Here is a 22049-nt window from a genome sequence, read left to right as displayed (position 1 = left end):
GCCCGTGACCTAAAATGAGTTTGACACCCCTGCCTTAAAGCCATGTCCTCTTGTACTGAGCAGTGGTGCCCTGGGGAAGAGGTGCTGGCTGTCCACTCTGTCTATTCCTCTTAATATCTTGTACACCTCTATCATATCTCCTCTCATCCTCCTTCTCTCCAAAGAGTAAAGCCCTAGCTCCCTTAATCTCAGATCATAATGCATACTCTCTGAACCAGGCAGCATCCTGGTAAATCTCCTCTGTACCCTTTCTAATGCTTCCATATCCTTCTTATACTGAGGCGACCAGAACTGGACACAGTACTCCAAATGTGGCCTAACTAGAGTTTTATAGAGCTGCATCATTACATCGTGTCTCTTAAACTCTATCCCTCGACTTATGAAAGCTAACACCCCATAAGCTTTCTTAACTAACCCATCTACCTGTGAGGCAACTTTCAGGGATCTGTGGACATGTACCCCCAGATCCCTTTGCTCCTCCACACTATCAAGTATCCTGCCATTTACTTTGTACTCTGCCTTGGAGTTTGTCCTTCCAAAGTGTATCACCTCACACTTCTCCGGGTTGAACTCCATTTGCTACTTCTCAGCCCACTTCTGCATCCTATCAATGTCTCTCTGAAATCTTCAACAATCCTCCACACTACCCACACCACCACCAACCTTTGTGTCGTCTGCAAACTTGCCAACCCACCCTTCTAACACCACATCCAGGTCGTTAATAAAAATCACAAAAAGTAGAGGTCCCAGAACAGATCCTTGTGGGACACCACTAGTCACAACCCTCCAATCTGAATGTACTCCCTCCACCACAACCCTCTGCCTTCTACAGGCAAGCCAATTCTGAATCCACCTGGCCAAACTTACCTGGATCCCATGCCTTCTGACTTTCTGAATAAGCCTACCCTGTGGAACCTTGTCAAATGCCTTACTAAAATCCATGTAGATCACATCCACTGCACTACCCTCATCTATATGCCTGGTCACCTCCTCAAAGAACTCTATCAGGCTTGTTAGGCACGATCTGCCCTTCACAAAACCATGCTGACTGTCCCTGATCAGACCATGATTCTCTAAATGCCCATAGATCCTATCTCTAAGAATCTTTTCCAACAGCTTTCCCACCACAGATGTAAGGCTCACTGGTCTATAATTACCTGGACTATCCCTACTACCTTTTTTGAACAAGGGGACAACATTCGCCTCCCTCCAATCCTCTGGTACCATTCCCGTGGACAACGAGGACATAAAGATCCTAGCCAGAGGTTCAGCAATCTCTTCCCTTGCCTCGTGGAGCAGCCTGGGGAATATTCCATCAGGCCCCGGGGACTTATCCGTCCTAATGTTTTTTAACAACTCCAACACCTCCTCTCTCTTAATATCAACATGCTCCAGAACATCAACCTCACTCATATTGTCCTCACTGTCATCAAGTTCCCTCTCTGTGGTGAATACCGAAGAGAAGTATTCATTGAGGACCTCGCTCACTTCCACAGCCTCCAGGCACATCATCCCACTTTTATCTCTAATCGGTCCTACCTTCACTCCTGTCATCCTTTTGTCCTTAACATAATTGAAGAATGCCTTGGGGTTTTCCTTTACCCTACTCACCAAGGCCTTCTCATGCCCCCTTCTTGCTCTTCTCAGCCCCTTCTTAAGCTCCTTTCTTGCTACCCTATATTCCTCAATAGACCCATCTGATCCTTGCTTCCTCAACCTCATGTATGCTGCCTTCTTCCACCTGACTAGATTTTCCACTTCACTTGTCACCCATGGTTCCTTCACCCTACCATTCTTTATCTTCCTCACCGGGACAAATTTATCCCTAACATCCTGCAAGAGATCCTTAAACATGGACCACATGTCCATAGTACATTTCCCTGCAAAAACATCATCCCAATTCACACCCGCAAGTTCTAGCCTTACAGCCTCATAATTTGCCCTTCCCCAATTAAAAATTTTCCTGTCCTCTCTGATTCTATCCTTTTCCATGATAATGCCAAAGGTCAGGAAGCGGTGATCACTGTCCCCCAGATGCTCACCCACTGACAGATCTGTGACCTGACCCAGTTCGTTACCTAATACTAGATCCAGTATGGCATTCCCCCTAGTTGGTCTGCCAACATACTGTGACAAGATTTGTCAAATCTGTTGGAGTTCTTTGAGGAAATAACAAACAGGATAGACCAAGGAGAATTGATGGATATTGTGCACTTGGATTTTCAGAAGGCCTTTGATAAGGTGCCATACATGAGGCTGCTTAGCAAGATAAGAGCTCAGGATATTACAGGAAAGATACTAGCATGGATAGAGCTTTGATAGATTGGCAGGAGGTGAATAGTGGGAATAAAGGAAGACTTTTCTGGTTGGCTGCCGGTGACTAATGGTTTTTCGCAAGGGTCAGTGTTGGGACTGCTTTATTTTACATAATATATCAATGATTTGGAAGACGGAGTTGACGGCTTTGTGGCCAAGTTTGCGGACAATACAAAGATTGGTGGAGAGCCAGGTAGTATTGAGAAAGCAGGGAGGCTGCAGAAGGACTTAGGCAGATGAGGAGAATGGGCAAAGAAGTGGCAGATGGAATACAGTGTCCGGAAGGGTATGGTCATGCACTTTGGTAGAAGGAATAGAAGTGTAGACTAGATCCAAAAAAGGGAGAAAATTGAGCAACCCAAGGGACAAAGGGACTTGGGAGCCCTCCTGCAGGATTTGCCCAAGGTTAACCTGCAGGTTGAGATGGTGGTGAAGAAGGCAAATGGAATGCTAGCATTAACTTCAAGAGGACCAGAATTTAAAAGCAAGGACTTAATGCTGGGGCTTTATAACTTTCAGAGGATGTTCATGAGAATGATTCTGGGAATGAAAGTGTTAACATATGAGGAGTGTTTATACTCTGGGCCTGTACTCACTGGAATTTAGAAAGTTGTGAGGGGATCTCATTGAAATCTATAGAATATGGAAAGGTCCAGATAGAGCGGATGTGGAGAGGACGTTCCTCTGTCAAGGAAGTCTAGGACCTGAGGGCACAGCCTCAGAATTGAGGGACATTAAGTTAGGATGGAGATGAGGAGGAAGTTCTTTAGACAGAGGGTGGTGAATCTGATTGCCACAATTGGTTGTGGAGGCAAGATCATTTGATGTACTTAAGGCATAGGTTGACAGGTTCTTTTTTAGTCAGGGTGTGAAAGATTAGGGGGAAAAGGCAGGAGAATGGGGTTGATCAGGAAAATGGAACAGCCTTGATGAAATGGCAGAGCAGACTTGAAGGGCTGAATGGCCCCATTCTGCTCCTATGTCTTATGGTCTTATGTTTTATGAAAGAAGAGCAGGATTCGTCCAGCGTCCTGGCCTATCAACTTTACTAAACCTGGTCATATTTACACAGCTGCCCTGAATGGGAGTTTGCCCTGTGAGAATTTCCTGCAGTGTTCCATATTGTTAGATTAGGGTTTGAATTATCATTTGTCTTGTAGTTTAACTTGCTTTTTGTTCGCTTTTGTATTTTTATAGTCACCTGTTTGTCCATAAATGTTCGGTATTTGCAGTATAACTGGTTTGTGATTTTTTGTAGTTTGTCAACAGCCTGTGCCAAGCCATAAATTGAACCGTCTCATCGGCTGTTGTTATCAAGGAAATTCCTTATCCATCTAGTTTGAACCAGTTTTCAGTACAAGATGATCACAAATCCTTTCGCTTTTCTTTGTCTTCTTCCTTCAGCTCACACTTCCAGTACAGGAAGTTGGTTACTGTTATTTCTTTGTAATGAACACTGTAACCACAAGATTTATGCCTCATCATTGACTTCTGAAGAACCTACTGGACTGTGCAAGCTCCCGTTAAGAGCAGAAGTGTAAACGTGACCAGATTTAGTCAGACATGGCAGCTGCACTGATCATTGTCTTTGTCTTGAGAATTTCAGGAAGCTAGCTCTCACCAACCAAAGAAGGGGCTGCTTAAAGATACTGCTCTGATCATTTATCTTATGTGACCTGGGGACATTTGCTTTGCCTCCTGGTGAAGATCGTTATGTTTTATGACATTAAGGATTGTGATGATTAATTTAATTTTAATCCCTCTATCTGGCCTTGGATCACAGACAGAAGTGAAACCAGCAGTCAATCTGCACTAATACTAAACTGTTTTTGAGGCAGGACCGATACCAATCTCAATGCTCGATGAACTAGATACTCAAGATTCAAGATAGTTTAATGTTGTTTCCTGTACACAACTTCAAAGGAGAACATAATAATTGGTACTCTGGATCTGATGCAGAACAAAAAACCCCACAAAAGATAAATAAATAATTGAATAATAATAATAAAAATCACAATAAATATAAGTACATAACAACACACACAAAATGCTAGAGGAACTCAGCATGTCAGGCAGCATCTGTGGAAATGAACATTTGATGTTTTAGGCTGAGACCCTTCTTCAGGATTAAGAGGGAAGGGGAAAAAAGGTGAGGGGAGGGGAAGGAGGTGATAGGTGAAGCCAAGCGGGTGGAGAAGGTCAACGGCAGGAGAAGAAGGTATCTGATAGGAGAGGAGAGTGGTCCATAGAAGAAAGATTGGCCTTATCTTGGCACAAGAGGAGGCCATGGACTGATATGTCTAAATTGGAATGGGAATGGGAATTAAAGTATTTGGCCATTGGGTAGTTCGGCTTGTGGTGGATGGAGTGGAGGTGCTTGATGAAGCAGTCCCCTAATTTACGACGGCAGATGAATGCGTGCCTCCGGATGGAGGGGCAACACTTTATATTCCATCTGGGTAGCCTCCAACTTGATGGCATGAATATCTATTTCTCCCTCCGGTAAAAAAATTCCCCCCCTTCCCCTCTTTCCCTATTCTCCACTCTGACCTTTAACAACTTCTTACCTGCTTATCACTTCTTCTGGTCCCCTCCTCCATCCCCCAGTTCTGAATAAGGGTCTCGCCCTGAAATGTTGACTGCTTATTCATTTCCATAGATGCTGCCTGACCTGCTGAGTGCCTCCAGCATTTTGTATGTGTTGCTTTGGATTTCCAGCATTTGCAAACTTCCTTTTGTATATACATATGTAACGTTCTCGATGGAACTTGTATACCAAATTGGCTCATTAGCTAATTCTGGTAACAGCTTTGTGACTCTGCGATGAGAAGGCCACATTTCATAAACAACATATGTCTAGGGTCGGTATGATTTGGGGTTCAACCGAACAGGAAAGTTAAGATGTTTCAATTAAGGAACGTAGGTTATAGGGAATGCTGTATAAGTATTGCCCATACACAGTCATCAGTAGCCCAGAAATGACAGATCATACACCAACATAAAATTCTAGAGGAAGTGTATTTAACAAACTTTCAACTATAACAAACAGTTACAGAAAAAAAGGAAAATAAATGTGCCCATTACAGTTAAACCAGTCCAAGATGCACAAAAACATTGGAGCTCATTCTGGAGTAGTTGGGGGTATATCTCTCTACTCACACGCTAGACCCATGGACTGTGTGAAAGCACCTACCACATTCCAAACTTCCCTTAAAGACCACCTCAGATGAACCGGCTCTCTCTTTCAGGAGTATTGCCCTTCCTCCCTGGAGCCATCAGTCAGCACAAAGCACTTCTTGCAACGGAGACTCTCCCTCCAATGGCATTCTGCAGCCAATTCCTTTGTCCTGTGCTCCGCAGCTCCCGCAGACCCGAAACAAGACCACCGTCCTTCAGAAAACTCTTCCCCACAGCTCGCTCTCACATCCCAGAATCCTGATTGGTTGACGCACATTCCTAAACTGGACAACATGGCTCCTTCTCTTTAGCCAAAGCCAGAACACTCCTTCCGGCAGGTCACACTGCCTTTACAGAAACCTGCTAACATAGATGACCTCACAGCGTAGCAGTATAAGTCTTAACCAGGGCATTACACATAGATAGATCGTATGCCTGTACGTCCATGTAGTGGCTCAGTACTTTTACATCTCGGGGTGTTCTGGAGTTTCGGGTTCAATTCCGGCGCCGTCTATACATCCTCCCCGTGGAATGTGTGGGTTTTTCTCTGGCTGCGCCTGTTCCCTCCCACAGTCCAAAGACGTACCGGGCAGTTTAACTGGTTGTTGTAAATTGTCCCATGATTAAGGACAATTAATCAGGTTTGCTGGGGCAGCATGGCTCGAAGTACCGGAAGGGCCTTCTCTGTACTGTATTGCTATATAAATAAAAATTAAGTGACAGTAAGCATAGCTGCATCTGTAGGTGACTGACAGGAACTGATAGTGATGGGGTGGGTTAGTGGCTGGAGACGATCATCACCCTTACTGCCTTACTGTTTCGAGCCTGCTGGTCTGGGCATGGATGTTATGTAGCCTCTTCTCTGATGGGAGTGGGACAAGCAGTCCACGAGATACCCATCTCAAGGGTCAACAAACTAGATATGGAGTCTTTGTAATCTGACTCCAGTTCACACTTGAATTAAAGCTCATTTCTTTTTCCCGGTGAGCTACAATGATTCCTGTTTCCCAGTGCAGCTGACAACCTTTGCAGCCGCTCCCACACAACTTGTTTGTTTGCTCTTCCGACCCTGCCATCTGTCTCCGAGAGGGAGCGAGAAACCAGTTACCATGCAAACTGGGGTTACTTAGAAACCAGAGCCAACATCATCATCGTTCCCTATAGAAACAAGCAAACAATAGCAAGCTGCACAGGGCAAAGGTGGGGGAGGAAAACAGGGGAGGGGGGAAGGGAAAGTGGTGGAGTGGGAGAGGACAGAGCCGGGCGTGGGGAAAGGAGAAAGGCGGGTATAAAGGAGAGAGGCAAGATGTAGCAGAAGTTTAGTCAGAGATAGTGCTGAGGTTCGTAAGCAGAATTGGCAAATTGTTTTTATTGTCACGTGAATCAAGGTACAGTGAAAAACCCCATCTTACCGCCACCTTACAGGGATAGAATGCCTCTTGTCCTTACGTAGCAGCCCATGACCCTCTGCATCTTGCACATTATTCTCCACCATTTTCAATGTGAGCCTATCATCAAACACACCCTTACACTCCCACTCTCCGCTTTCCACAGGATCTCTCCCTGTGCGATTCCTTTGTCTACACCTCTCCCCACTAACCTCCCTCCTCGCACTTACCCCTGTAGCAGAAATGGTGCACCTGCCAATTCACTTCCTCCCTCACCTCCAATCAGGGCCCCAAACAGACTGTCCTGGTGAGGCGTTGTCTACTGTGTCCGCTGCTCCCAATGTGGCCTCCTTTACATTGATCAAACCCAACGTTGACTAGGGGACTGCATTGTTGAGCACCTTTGATCCATCTGAAAAGGCAGGATTTCATGTGGCCAACCATTTTAATCCCTATCCCCAATGTGACAGTCCCCGGCCTCCTTTATAGCCACAATGAGGCTGCTCTCGGGATGGAGGAGCAACACCTCATTTTCTGTCTGGGTAGCCCCCAACCAGATGACACGAACATCGATTTCTCCAACTTCCAATAATTTTTCCCTCTTCTCAGTTCCCTACTCTGGCCCCTCTCTTATTTATTGTCTTCACTTCCCCATGGTGTCCCTCCTCCTTCCCTTTCTCCCATGGTCCACTCTCCTCTCCTATCAGATTCCTTCTTCTTCAGCTTTTACCTTTCCGCCTATCACCACCCGGTTTCTTACTTCGTCCCCATCCCTCACTGACCTGACCACCTCAGGTCGCAAGACTTGCATCACCAGGTACAGGAAAAGTTACTACCCTTCGAACATCAGGCTCCTGAACAAAAGAGATACACTCATCTATCGAGAGTTCCCACAACCAATGATCTCACTTTAAGGTCTCTTTATCTTGTTATTTGCTGTTATTAGTTATTTATATTTGCATTTGCATAGTTTGTTGCCTTCTACGCACTTGCTCTTTCATTGATCCTGTTTACTGTTACCAGGGTTGTATGTGGTGACATGCATGTACTTTGATAATTAAATTTACTTTGAACTTTGAACCTATCACCTTCTAGCTTGTTCTCCTCCCCCCCCCCCCCCCCCCCAATCTTCTAATCATGGCTTTTACCCCCCCTTCCTTTCTAGCACTGTTGAAGGATCTCGTCACGGAACGTCAATTGTTCATTCATTTCCATAGATGCTGCCTGACCTGCTGAGTTCCTCCAGCATTCTGTGTGCATTACTCTGGATTTCCAGCATATGGAATGCTGTATTTATGATTTGCATGTCACCTATACAGATTATTTATTCACATTGATGGATTCAGGTATTACAAAGGGAAATAGAATAATAGAATGCAGAATAAAGTGTTTGAGTTACAGAGAGAATACATTGTAGACAGACAATAAGGTGCAAGGGGCATGACTAGGTCAATTGTGAGGGGACAATTTAATAGAATGATAACCATAAGACTATAAGACATAGGAGCAGAATTAGGCCATTCAGCCCATCAAGTCGGCTCTGCCATTGCATCATGGCTGCCTTAATAACTTTCTAAATCCCATTCTCATACCTTCTCCTTATAACCTTTGATACTCTTACTAATCAAGAACCTATCCCTCTGGATTAAATATACCCAATGACCTGGCCTCTACAGGCATCTGTGGTAATGAATTCCATAGTTTCACAACCCTCTGGTTAAAGAAATTCCTCCTCATCTCTGTTCTAAATGGACATCCTTCTGTTCTGAGGCTGTGCTCTCTGGTCTTACTGTATACTGTAATTATATAACTTATCCTTGATTATCCCCGGTGTTACATATGTAACAGCAGGGTAGAAGCTGTCCTTCAGCCTGCTGGCATGTGCTCTCAGGCTTCGTATGGAGACTTGTTAAGGACCTGACAAGAATTTATTTTTCCCTCAAGGTACCTTCACAGCTAAAGTCCCAATAAACCAAAGAAGTAATTTAGTAAATTTCTACTCAGGTGAGTCCATTTCCTGAAACTCATCATTCTCCCAGCAGCTGTTCCTCCTCCCTAGGCCCTACACCTCTGAACTGCTCCATGCTGTTCCTGACGAGCCCCGATGAAGCGCATTGGTCTGAAACGTCAACATGTGATAAATAAATCTGAACTGAATCTGTTTATTCCCTCCATAGATGCTGCCTGACCTGCTGAGGTCCTCCAGCACTTTGTGTGCATTGCTCTGGATTTCCAGCATCTGGAGAATCTCTTGTGTGCCTGTTCTACTTGTCTTTGGGACCCACAGCGCACAGATGCTGCTGTACGACGAAGCTTCTTTAACAAGTATCTCCCACCTGTTCAGCCATGTGGACGCAGGGGAGACTCTGCACTCTACCACTGCTGATGGCTAATCTAGACCAGGAGAGATAAGATTACTGCAGCTTGTATACACTTCTTTGTCCAACCCTCCTCCCTCCTCCCCAACACTGCCACTACACTGCCCTTCTTCAATCTCTTAAAACCCCAGCCATCACGCCAGCCTGCATTGTCCAGCAGGAATGAGTTACTGGAGTATATATAGTGTCTGGGGGAGGGGGTGGCACCTCCGGCGAAGGGGCTTGTCGAGGCCATTCCGGGGCAGCTCACTTACTTTTGGTCCCCTCTGGGCACTCAGCTCTCACCTGTGGCTCCAGGTGGCCGCTTGCATGTGACACCAGTACATTGTTTCAAGAGGCAGACTAAAGCAGGTGAGGGTAGCCGGTGAGCCTCATACCTTGCTGAGGTACGGACATGCCTGTCCTAGCATGTCAAGTCAACTCAAGCGGACTGGGCGGATGAGATCAACAACCAGGAGGAAAGTTCTGCATCACTACGAGAAGAGTGAAGGGACAGAAAAAGTCATGATCAAGGAACCAAGGAGTAACGGCTACTCATACTACTGGACCTGGACCGAGGTTGAGAGAGTGGACCTACCCCAGTACAACAGCTTCTCCTCTCTAAAACAGGGTTTTCTGTCATCGTGGGATGTGGTGGATAACCAATCAAAGAATGACTTGCTAGCTAACTCCACCAACTCATCTCATCAGTTCATCTGCAACAAGGATGGACTTGTGGTCCACAGTCTTCCCCTTCTTCCGAGCAAGTAAGAATTTGTTCCCTCTATATCTCCAATTATCCATACTCCAAACCTTGTTATCTTAAAGCAAACCACACATTTCACAGTCTGGAGCCTAACACTGAACATGACCCTATTCTGGTCAGCAGTAGCTTCTAATCCCCATCCACCTTCTGTCCTCTCCCAACGTACTTGAGCAATACTGAGTAATGGAATTCACAGAATGATACAGCACAGCATTTGGCCCATCTACCTGTTCTAGCTCTTAATGGTCCCAGGCCTCTCAGCTCTCTCTCCATAATTTTGCTAATTTTCTTTCACTTCAAGTATCTATCCATTCTTATGAAAACATCCTTGAGTATGCTCCAGTAGCCCTCCGGGTGGCAAGCCAAAAGTCAAAAGGCAAAAAAACTGGATCTGCTGGAAATCTGGAAACACTCAATGGGTCAAGTAACATCTGCAGAGAAATGGTTTGCATTACAGATCAACAACCATCAGTTTGAAACACAAACTCTGCTCCTTTACCCTCAAGTTGCTGCCTGGACAGGTGAGGATTCCCAGCGTTTACTGATTTCATTCCATACAGATTTTCTCCGGGTTAACAACAGGGTTCCGTTCTTGTGAGTCGTTTTATAATCTGAATAGAACATAAGAATTGGAGCAGGATTCGGCCTTCTGTCCCGTCAAGCCTGCTCTGCCTTTGAATAAGATCATGACTGATCTCTCCATAGACTCAGCTCCACTTACCTCCTTCAATTCCCCTGCTATGAAAAAACTGACCTAACTGCATCTTTAAATATACTTAATGAAGTAGTCTTGACTGCTCTCCTGGGCAGTGAATTCCACAGATTCACAACTCTTTGGGAAGAACAGTTTTTCCTTAATCTCTGCTTTAAACCTATTCTCCAGAATCTTTAGGCTATGGCCTCTAGTTCTAATCCTACCTACCACTGGAAGCACTTTGCTGCCTCTATCTAATCTATCCCTAAATCCCTTTAACTCTTCTGAATTCTAGTGAGTACAGTCCCAGGCGACTTGATCTCTCCTCATAGGCTAATTCCCTACATCAGAGCTCAAAGTTGAAAGTAAATTTATTATCAAAATATATATATACATGTACCTATGTCACCATGAACAACCCTGAGATTCATTTGCTACACAACCACGTTCAGGAACAGTTACTTCCCTTCAACCATTCGGTTCCTGAACCAACTGGCACAAAGGTGGCAGAGACAAATGCATTAGGGACATTTAAGCGACTTTTAGATAGACACATGGATAACAGGAAAACAGAGGGAAGGATTAGATTTATCTTGGAGTAGGTTAAAAGGTCGGCATAACATCGAGGGCGAAAGGTCCTTTACTGTGCTGGACTGTTCTGTGTAACTCTAATTATTATAGTTTGGCAATACTATGACAACTTTGATCATTTTGCACTAACACAATATTTTTATATATTCTAATTGTGTTTTTCATGTAAAATTGTGTATAATTTATGCTTAAATTATGTTTTCCTTGTGAATACTGCTTATATGTTATGTGCCTGTGATGGCTGTTGCAATTAAGATTTTCATTGTAACTGTGCATATTACAATGAACTCGACTTTGACAGAGCTGAACTTGGAGACAGGGTCCTTTACGTATTGCTCACTGTAAGACTAGTATTAGACTCCCTACTCTGGGAAAAGAAATCCCAAATTTTCCTTTCTTTCCACGCTGACAGTCCCGTTTATCTGATTAAGCATCTTTGTAAAGGCAACTCTCACTTACCCCAGGCAGTGTCTTCTGTTCATGTAACGCTGTCTGTGCTTTCAACGCAGACTCCCTTGCACAATACGTCAGGAAGGCACAACCTTTGTGGAGTAGAAATCACAAAGTCACCATGGTAATCTCAGAACAGTCACTGGTGGGTATGGCAGGTAACCCCAGGGCTCAAGTTTAACCTGCAGGACTTCCCTGGAGTTGTCAGGAGTTTAAAATCAACCTGACACTGTTGCAGGACATCTACAGCTTCTACAGGAGCACTGCTTCAAGGAGGCAACAGAGATCGCCAACTTCTCACAGCTATCATCGGCAGGAGGTACAAAATCTGCTTAAATTGATCTTTCTCTTGTGGATGTTGTTTACGTTTCGGGCAGATGGGGCTTGTCAGCTCATCTAGGGAGAAGGAAATCTCTGATATTGTGGCTATACCTACTCATGGGGAATGCTTCGGGAGTAAACCCTGAGGAAAAATCCAGAACGGAGCTGGAGTCCCAAGGGCAGTCCTACGTTGAGTTCTACACTGACTGGCAACTCCTGTGACAACACTGGTGCCGAACTCTATCGGTCTCTGCCATTCATTTGGATTCATCAGCTGCATGGACGACAGTTTGCTCTCTATTTCCTACCGCCTTGGCTTGCGTACTGGCTGTGTATCACGTAGTCAGTTGGGACGCGACATCCACCGTCGACTATGACCAATGGGGGGCCTCGCTGCTTCTGTGATGCCATGCGCCGGTGGCACTGCCTCACCAGTGCATGGACCTGACAATAAACTCGACTTCACAAGACTTACAGAGTATTGACGGGTGCTTAGACAAGAAAGGAGCAGAGGGATATGGGCCTGATGCAGGTCTGTGGGATTAGCATAGACTGGCATTGCAGTCATATGGAGAAGCTACGTGAGAGGCCCATTTCTCAGCTGTACGGCTCTATGACTCTATATTCACAATCAGGTTTATTATCAGAAATATTGATTTCTTATTAGTTTTCCAAAATAGATTTATCATCATTGAATCACGTATCTTGAAATGTGTTATCTTGTGGCAGTAGTAGTGTAAAGACATAAAGTTACTGTAAAGAAAGAAAAAGAATCTCAGGATGTATATTGTATACATTTCTCTGACATTAAATATACCTATTGAAACTACAAAATGAATAGTACAAAAATATAATGAGGTAGTGTTCATAACACAAAGAAGGTAGTTCAAACCATAAGACATATACTGTATGTCTGAGCAATTTTGTTAATTATAACAAAGCTACCTCTCAAAGATCAGTGGGAACATTTATGAAACAATAAACTTTACACTGTATGGTTCCCAGTAACTCTGGAAAATGATGCAAACTGAGACTGAGGTATATAGAGCTGTTGGTTCCTTTGAACGAGATACATTTTGATAAAAAGCACGAAAAGCGACAATATAAACCAGTGGGCACGAAACCATGCAATGGACAGGTCTGTGGCACAAGTAGAAAACGGTACAGAAGTTGTTGTGTTGCCAAGTGTACAGGGTTTCCTGAATATTTATTAATGGACGGGTGAACAGGGTACCCTTCCGAGTTGCAGACAAAAGCAGACTCAGAGGTTAAGTAAATTGTGAGGAGGGTGGGAACAGATTACAACAAGATATTGACATCTTTATCCTCTGCACCCCCACCCTGCTCTTAATCCTTTTGGCAATGGAAACAGTTCACTCTCCATAACCTATAAATACTGAATCAGATTTTTCTCATGACCATTTATTTTCCAAGAGAATAAACCCACTCCCTCTAGTCTTCCTTCACAATTCCTTCCAGTAAATCTGATAAAAAGTTAAATTTGCACAAAGTTGAATATTTAGGGCTGCAGCCTGAAGTCCAAGAGGTTAGGATGATCAAATAACAGGGAAGGCTGGGGTAACCTCTGGCTTGAAAGAGAAAACCCAATGACCCACATGGGTACAAACTCCACACAGAGAGCACCAAGGCCAGGACTGCAACACAGGATCCCAGTGCTGTGAAGCAGCTATTCCAGTGTGCTGAGCTAATGTTTAGGGGCTCCTTTGAACCAGGAGGCAACAGAGAGTAGTCATGGTGCCTCCTGTAACATTTGCCACCCCTTTAATCTACCCTTTCTGGGCTCTCCTGCACTGGGTGGGCATGGTCCTGGCTAATTAGCCCCATAACCCCTTACACGATGACTCGTTACAGTCTGGCCCTTCTTCATTTACCTGCACTGCACATTTCTGCAGCTTTTTCACCGCACTTCTATTGTTTATCTTATTCTCGCCCAGCACATTGTGTAATGATTTGATCTGTATCGTGATTACGCAAGCAAAGCTTTTCACTGTATCCCGGTACATGTGACAATGATAAACCAAAGTTGAGAAAGAAAGGAGGATGAAAACAAGTGACAATTTTATTTAAAGCCCCCGAGGCTTCTTCCTGCTGCCGCTCACAGCTGTCCTGGAGATGAGAGTTTAATCTCTGGGGGGATCCCAGGAGAGATGGCAAATGTGTACCTCCCCCTGCCCTCTTGCCTCAGCCCTGGCTGCTGCACCTCTGCACACGCTTACACGCCCTGTGGCGAGGGATTACAACGAGAGGGGAGAGCATTTTCAATCCTGAAAAGCAACAAGCAAAACCGACTTAGTGATCATTTTAACCAGGTTTTGAGGTTTGTTGAATAGCAGAATTAAAGTATTTTATTGAGGTTTAATCACTGGATTGATGGCAGGAGGGGAGTTTCTACTCCGATGCCAGGGCAGAATCTGTCAGCCTCCAAGCTACACAGGATTTATGACCCAGCAATAGATTATTGAGCCCAACAGATCCAAGCTTCACACCACCTTCCTCTTACCACTGACTAATCGTGTCAGCACAACCTTCCATTCTTCCCGCTCCCTTTGTTTATGGAGTTTTCCCTTAAAGCCAGCTCTGCTGATCATGTCTCTGCTTTTCCTTTGAGAAAAAAAATTCAGCCATTTGAAGTACATATAATCCCTCATCTGGCAATCACTTTCCCCACCTTTCTTTGTGTCCCAGTGTGCTTCCAGTTATGAGGCCAGAACTCTTAAATACCTTGTTATGTCTGCCCTTGCACATTGTTCCAAGTATAGAGTAACCAAGGTATATAAGAGATCAGAAATGTCCATGGTGTTCGTGGTGGTGTCTAATGTAAGCTCATGGGAACTGTCTCTGTATGAGCCTTGAGTGTAGTCTAATGTAGTGGAGTGGTGGAGACTGGGTGTGGTGTGGTCTAATGTAAGAATATGGGAACTGTCTCCGCATGTGCTCTGAGAGTAGACTAACACAATGGAGCGTAGGAGACTGGGTGTGGTGTGGTCTAATGTAAGCATGTGGAAACCGGTCTCTGCATGTACTCCGAGTATAGTCTAATGTAGTGGAACTTGGGACACTGAGAGGTGATCTTGTGGAGGTGTATAATCTCCTCTGTGGTTAACGTGTAGATAAAACTGTGGGTTGAATGGTTAACAAGGACAAGTAGCAAGAGAGGACATGTCAAAGCCGTATTCTCTACAAGCAGTGCTGGTGGAGAGAGACAGATCCAATAATGTAGGTGGGAGACTACAGCAGAAGTGCACAGTCCCACATAACCATCTCTTATTTGGAATTGCTACTCCCCACAGAGGGGTACCAGTATGATGTTCAAAAGTTCAAAGTAAATTTACTAACAAAGAAAATATATGTCACCATTTACAACCCTGAGATTCATTTTCTTGCGGGCATTCAGTGTAAACACAAAGAAACACACCAGAATCAATGAAAAGCTGCATGCAACAGGACAAACAGCCTGTGTGCAAAAGGCAACAAACTGCACAAATACAATAAATAAACAAACAAACAAACGCATAAATAAATAAGCAAGCAAGTAATAAATATTGAGAACATGAGATAAAGAGTCCTTGAAAGTGGATCCAAAGGTTTGCAGGAACCGTTCAATGTTGGGGTGAGAGAAGCTGACTGAAGTAATCCCCTCTGATTCAAGAGCCTGATGGTTGAGGGCAATAACTGTTCCTGAACATGGTGCTGTGGGTCCCAAGACTCCTGACCCCTTTCCTGTTGTTGTTTGATTATATTTAAGGTCTTTTCACTGTCCTGACTGAAGTTCTAGCCCACAGTCTGCACAGCAGGTCACATCACTAAGATGTGAAGTCCTTTGGAGGTCTATCTAAATGACAACAGGCTCACTGATAAGGTGAGCCCACAATCATTCAGTTTTCCCCAACCAGCAGCCCTGGATGAACCATAAGAATCGCAGACTGCCGAGGACCAGATCCCTGGTGACCAAGGAAGTTACAAGTGGTCCAGGTATGATCTCTGGAAAGCCATCTCACAGGAAAAGTGGCAATTCTGGACTAAACTTGAACCGATGAAGGATCCTCAATAGTAGTGGCAGAATACTATCAACTCATCAGGTTAAATTAACTGACATAGGTGACAACAGGGCTTCGCTTCCAAATGATTTCAATGCCTTCTATGCTCGCTTTGCTTCTCAAAACATGGAGGAACCATCATGAACTTCCACAACCCCTGAAGATACTGTGATTTCATTCTCTGAGGTTGACATGTAAGAAGCCCTCAGGAGGGTGAACCCGCGTGAACCATTCGGCCCAGATGGGGAACCCGGCCAAATACTAAAAATCTGTGCTAATCAACTGGCTGCAGTGTTCAGTGAGATCTTTAACCTCTTGCTTCAGCAGTCTGAGGTACCCCGTGCTTCAAGCAGACTTCAATTATACCGGTGCCTAAGAAGAATGTCACAAACTACCTCAATGACTATGGCCCAGTAGCACTTACATCCACAGTGATGAAGTGTTTTGAGAAGTTCGTAATGAAATATGTCAACTTCTGCTTGAGAAGCAACTCCAATTTGCCTACCAACACAAAAAGTTTACAGCAGATGCCACCTCATTGGCTCTTCACTCATTCTTGGAACATCTGGACTGCAAAGATATTCTTCATCGACTATAGCTCAGCATTCAATATCATCATTCCCGTAAAACTGATCAATAACCTCCAAGACCTTGGCCTCAACACTTCCTTGTGCAATTCGAATCTGGATTTCCTTATTTGCAGACCCTAGTCAGTTTGGATTGGCAATATCTCCTCCACAATCTGTATCAGTACAGGTGCACCGCAAGGATGTGTGCTTAGCTCCTGCTCTACTCGGCTTACATTTATGACAGTGTGGCTAAGCACAGCTCCAATGCCATGTTCAAGTTTGCTGATGATACCACTGTCATAGGCCGAATGAAGGTTCTGATGAATCAGCATATAGGAGGGAGATTGAAACTCTGGATGAATGGTGCCATAATAACAATCTCTTACTTAATGACAGCAAGACCAAGGAGCTGATTATTGACTTCAGGAGTTGGAAACCAGAAATGCATAAGCCAGTCCTCGTCAGAGGATCAGAGGTGGTGAGGGTCCGCAACTTTAAATTCCTCTATGTTATTATTTTGGAGGACCTGTCCTGGGCCCAGCAATTAAGTGCAATAATGAAGAAAGCTCAGCAGAGCCTCTATTCCCTTAGCAGTTATCGAAGATTCAGCATGATATCTAAAACTTTGATGAACTTGTAGAGATATGTAGTGGAGAGTATATCGACTGGCTGCATCACAGCCTGGTAGAGAAATGCCAATGCCCTTGAATGGAAATTCCTAAGAAAAGCTGAGTATATGGTCCAGTCCATCACGGCAAAGCCCTCTCCACCCCTGAGCACATCTACATGAAACCTTGTCACAGGAAAGCAGCATCGATCAGAAGAGACCACTACCATCCACTGCTGCCTTCAGCAAGAACGTGAGCATCAGGACCCACACCAGCAGGTTCAGGAATAATTATTACCTCTCAACCATCAGTCTCTTAAACCCACTGGATTTCACTCGCCCCATTATTGAAATGTTCCCACAACCTATGGACTCACTTTCAAGGACCCTTCATTGAGTCATAGAGAAATACAGCCTGGAAACAGGCTCTTCAGCCCATCTAGTCTGTGCTGAACAATTTAATCTGCCTACTCCCATCAACCTGCACCCCGACCATAGTCCTCCATTATCCTGCCATACATGGACCTATTGAAGCTTCTCTTAAACGATGAAATAGAGCTCACATACACCACTTGCACTGACAGCTTGTTCCACACTCTCACAACCTTCTGGGTGAAGAAATTTCCCCTCACATTCTCCTTCAAACAGCACCTTTCACCCTTAAATCATGACCTCTGGTTGTAACTCCAACCAATCTCAGTGAAAAAACACGAGGAAATCTGCAGATGCTGGAAATTCAAACAACAACACACACAAAATGCTGGTGGAACACAGCAGGCCAGGCAGCATCTATAGGGAGAAGCACTGTCAACGTTTCGGGCCTGTTCCTGATGAAGGGTCTCGGCCCGAAACGTCGACAGTGCTTCTCCCTATAGATGCTGCCTGGCCTGCTGTGTTCCATCAGCATTTTGTGTGTCTAAATGAAAAAAGCCTGCTTACATTTACCCTATCTATACCCCTCCTAATTTTGCATACTTCTTTCAAATATTCTCTCAATCTTCCCTGGTCCAAGAATAAAGTCCTAACCTATTCAATCTTTCCTTATAACTCAGGCACCATCCTTGTAACTTTTCTCTGCACTCTTTAAACCTTATTTACAGTACATATTTCCTGCACAGAACTGACCTCACCAATGTCTTATACAACTTCAATGTAACATCCCACCTCCTGTACTCGATACTACGATTTATGAAGGCCAATGTACTAAAGGTTTTCTTTACGACCCTATCTAGCTTTGCGGCCTCTTTCAACATAACATCGCGGATTCTCATTCACATCCACAAAAACTGCTTTTCTGTTCCCCTAATTTATGAATCCCCTACCACCACAGCTCAGCTCTTCTCCTCACTTTCCTTCTGAGTCACAGTGTCAGGCTCAGTGCCAAAAACCTGACTGTTGTGACTTTCCTCTGCTAAGTCATTCTCCTGAACAGTATCCAAAGTGTTATATCTGTTGTAGAGGGGGCTTGGCCGCACTGAGTACTGGCTGTTTAACCCAGTCTTCTGTGTCCTGCACCTTGGGTGTAAGTACCTCTCTATATGTCCTACTATCACCCCTCAGCCTCCTGAATGATCTGGAGTTCATCCAGTTCCAGCTTCAACTCCTTAATGCAGTATGTTAGAAGCTGGATGCACTTTTTACAGGAGAAGTCAAAAGGGACACTGGAAGTCTCTCTGCCTTTCCAGATCCTGCAAGAGGAGCATTCAACTATCCTGCCTGACACCCCTACTGGTTGATTTTATTGTTAATTAATTAATTAATTAATTATTTCTTTTTTATATATTTTCACAGTTTGTTACCTTTTGCACAATGATTGATTGCTCAAGTTGGTGTGGTCTTTCACTGATTCTGCTGTGATTATTTTTCTAATATGAGTATGCCCACAAGAAAATTAAACTCAGGATTGTACATGGTGACATATATCTACTTTGATAAGAAACTCACTTTGAACTTTGGAGGCTGGGAACCACATAGGACTTTTGTAGGTCTATCTGAATGAAAGCAGGCTCACTGGTAAGGTGATCGCATGTTAGAGGGCAGGAACGATCAAACAACATTGGAGGTCTATTTAATGAAGGTAGTCTCACTAAAAGGGTGATCTCAGTTTGGAGGGGGGACAACACTTTTGGATGTCTATCTGAATTAAGACATTCTGACTGGTGAGGTGATCTCATGTTGTAGGGTGGTCCATCCAACACTTTTTGCATTCTGTCTGAATGAAGGCAGTCTCAGGTAAGGTGATTCCACATTGGAGGGCAGGATAATCAAACCAGTCTCACTGGTGAGATGATTTCAGACTGGAGGCGCCACCATCCAACACTTGAATCTATTCTGACACTCAATGAGATGGTGTCCTGATGCCATTTAGTTCACCTCACTCCGTTCTCCTTCACTTCACTTGGGGGCCATTGGGTTGTCAACTCCAATTGGACACATTCCTGAAGATGATCACATTGGAAAATCACATTGAAAAACTCCAGGTGGTGAAACAGTCTTTGATACTAACTCCCATATCTCAATATTCAACAGCAGCTTCTTCCACACTGCCGTCAGGGTCTTCAACCCAGCTGAAAACCCCCAACGCTATCTCAGACTATATTCTTTTCTCTCTCTCTCTCTCTCTCTCTCTCTCTCTCTCTCTCTCTCTCTCTCTCTCTCTCTCTCTCTCACTCTCCCTCCCTGTTGCACTAGTATCTCTCTCATTTACTGTGCACACATAAAGTCACAGTATGTATAACTTACGTTAACTTGTTGTGTAATGTACTGTGCTGCTGCTGTAGAAAGCTCATTCTCATGGCATTTAGACCCTATATCTAGGATAACTATAAACTTGAACAATATCTTAAGAAAAAGAAATGTTGAAATAAAATCAAAACAGTACCACGATCTCACTAGCTCTCCATCTACTTTGGAACACCCGGACACCAACAAAACATATGTCATTTATCGATTACAGCTCTGTGTTCAATACCATAATCCCCTCAGTACTAATCGCCAAGCTTCTAAATCAGGGCCTCTGCACGTTCCTCTGCAAATGGATCCTTGACTTCCGCATCAGGAGACCACGGTCAGTGCAGATTTATTGTTGACAGTCGCCTCCTGCACACATTAAGGCTGTGTGCTTAGCACACTTCTTCTGCTCTTTATGCATTCATGACTGCGTGGCTAAGCATTGATCAAACACTATTTATAAATTCACAGATGTCACCACTATTGTTGGTAAAATATCAGATGGTGATGTGGAGGTGTACAGGAGTGAGATAGATCAGTTGGTTTACGTCACACTCAGCATCAGTAAGATCAAGGGACTGTGGACTTCACGAAGGGAAGTCAGGAAAACATACCCCAGTCCTTATTAAGGGATCAGCAGGGATAGGGTGAGCAACTCACGTTAAGACCATAAGTGCATAAAACAGAGGGGCAGAACTAGGCCATTTGGCCCATCGAGTCTGCTCCACCATTTCATCATATCCCTCTCAATCCCTGATTAATCAAGAACCTTTCAACCTCCACTTTAAATATACCAAATGACTTGGCCTCCACAGCCAGCCATAGCAATATGCTCCAGATTCACTACCCACTTGCTAAAGAAGTTCTTCCGCATCACTGTTCTAAATGGATGTTCCTCTATTCTGAGGCTGTGTCAGTTGGTCCTAGACTGTATGAGAAACATCCTCCCCACATCCACTATCTCTAGACAATTCAATATCTGACAGGTTTCAGTGAGATCCCCTTCATTCTTCTAAACTCCAGTGAGTACAGGCCCAGAGCCGTCAAAGGGGCCTTACATGTTAACCCTTTCATTCCTGGAATCATTCTTGTTAACCTCCTCTGGACCCTCTCCGATGCCAGCACATTCTTTCTTGGATGAGGGGCTCAAAGCAGCTCACACTACTTCAAGTGTGAACTAACCAATGTCTTATAAAACCTCAGCATGATATCCTTGCTTTTATATTGTAGTCCTCTTGAAATGAATCCTAACATTACATTCGCCTTCCTTAATGCCAACTCAACCTGAAAGTTAACCTTTAGGGAATCCTGCATAAGGACTCCCAAGTCCCCTGGCACCTCTGAATTTTGAATTATCTCTCTATTTAGAAAACAGTCTACACTTTTATTCCTTCTACTGAAGTGCATGACAATATACTTCCCTACACAATATTGCATTTGCCACTTTGCCAATTCTCCCAGTCCATCTAAGACATTCTGCAGATTCTGTTTCCTCAACACTACCAGCCTCTCCACATATCTTCGTATCGTCCACAAATTTGGCCACAAAGTCATCAATGCCATCATCCAAATCACTGACATATAACATGAAAAGAAATGGTCCCACTACTGACTTTATAAGTTGTATTCTGCTGGGTTTTAAAAGCTTCCAAATCTTCTTCCTATCCAATAGTTTTGCAATATTATAGATAGATAGATAGATAGATAGATAGATAGATACTTTATTCATCCCCATGGGGAAATTCAACTTTTTTCCAATGTCCCATACACTTGTTGTAGCAAAACTAATTACATACAATACTTAACTCAGTAAAAAAAAAATGATATGCATCTAAATCACCATCTCAAAAAGCATTAATAATAGCTTTAAAAAGTTCTTAAGTCCTGGCGGTAGAATTGTAAAGCCTAATGGCATTGGGGAGTATTGACCTCTTCATCCTGTCTGAGGAGCATTGCATCGATAGTAACCTGTCGCTGAAACTGCTTCTCTGTCTCTGGATGGTGCTATGTAGAGGATGTTCAGAG

At 44.0% G+C, this 22049-nt stretch overlaps 1 protein-coding gene across 2 annotated transcripts in view; it reads right to left on the bottom strand.

Moving 5' to 3' along the window:
- Positions 1-22049, bottom strand: part of LOC140735870 (CUGBP Elav-like family member 3) — a 109324-nt gene that overhangs the window by 51866 nt on the left and 35409 nt on the right. For both annotated transcript variants that reach the window (XR_012100825.1, XM_073061430.1), the window contains exon 2: positions 11749-11831. Coding sequence is in view for 1 of the 2 variants with exons in the window: in XM_073061430.1 (XP_072917531.1) it covers positions 11749-11831 (83 nt within the window). In the remaining variant the exon portion in view is untranslated. The remainder of the gene's footprint in view (positions 1-11748; positions 11832-22049) is intronic.

Source organism: Hemitrygon akajei, chromosome 11 (assembly GCF_048418815.1).
Source record: "Hemitrygon akajei chromosome 11, sHemAka1.3, whole genome shotgun sequence".
Lineage (NCBI taxonomy): Eukaryota > Metazoa > Chordata > Chondrichthyes > Myliobatiformes > Dasyatidae > Hemitrygon > Hemitrygon akajei.
Note: the sequence above shows the minus strand (reverse complement) of the source record. Positions and strands in the feature narration are given on the sequence as shown.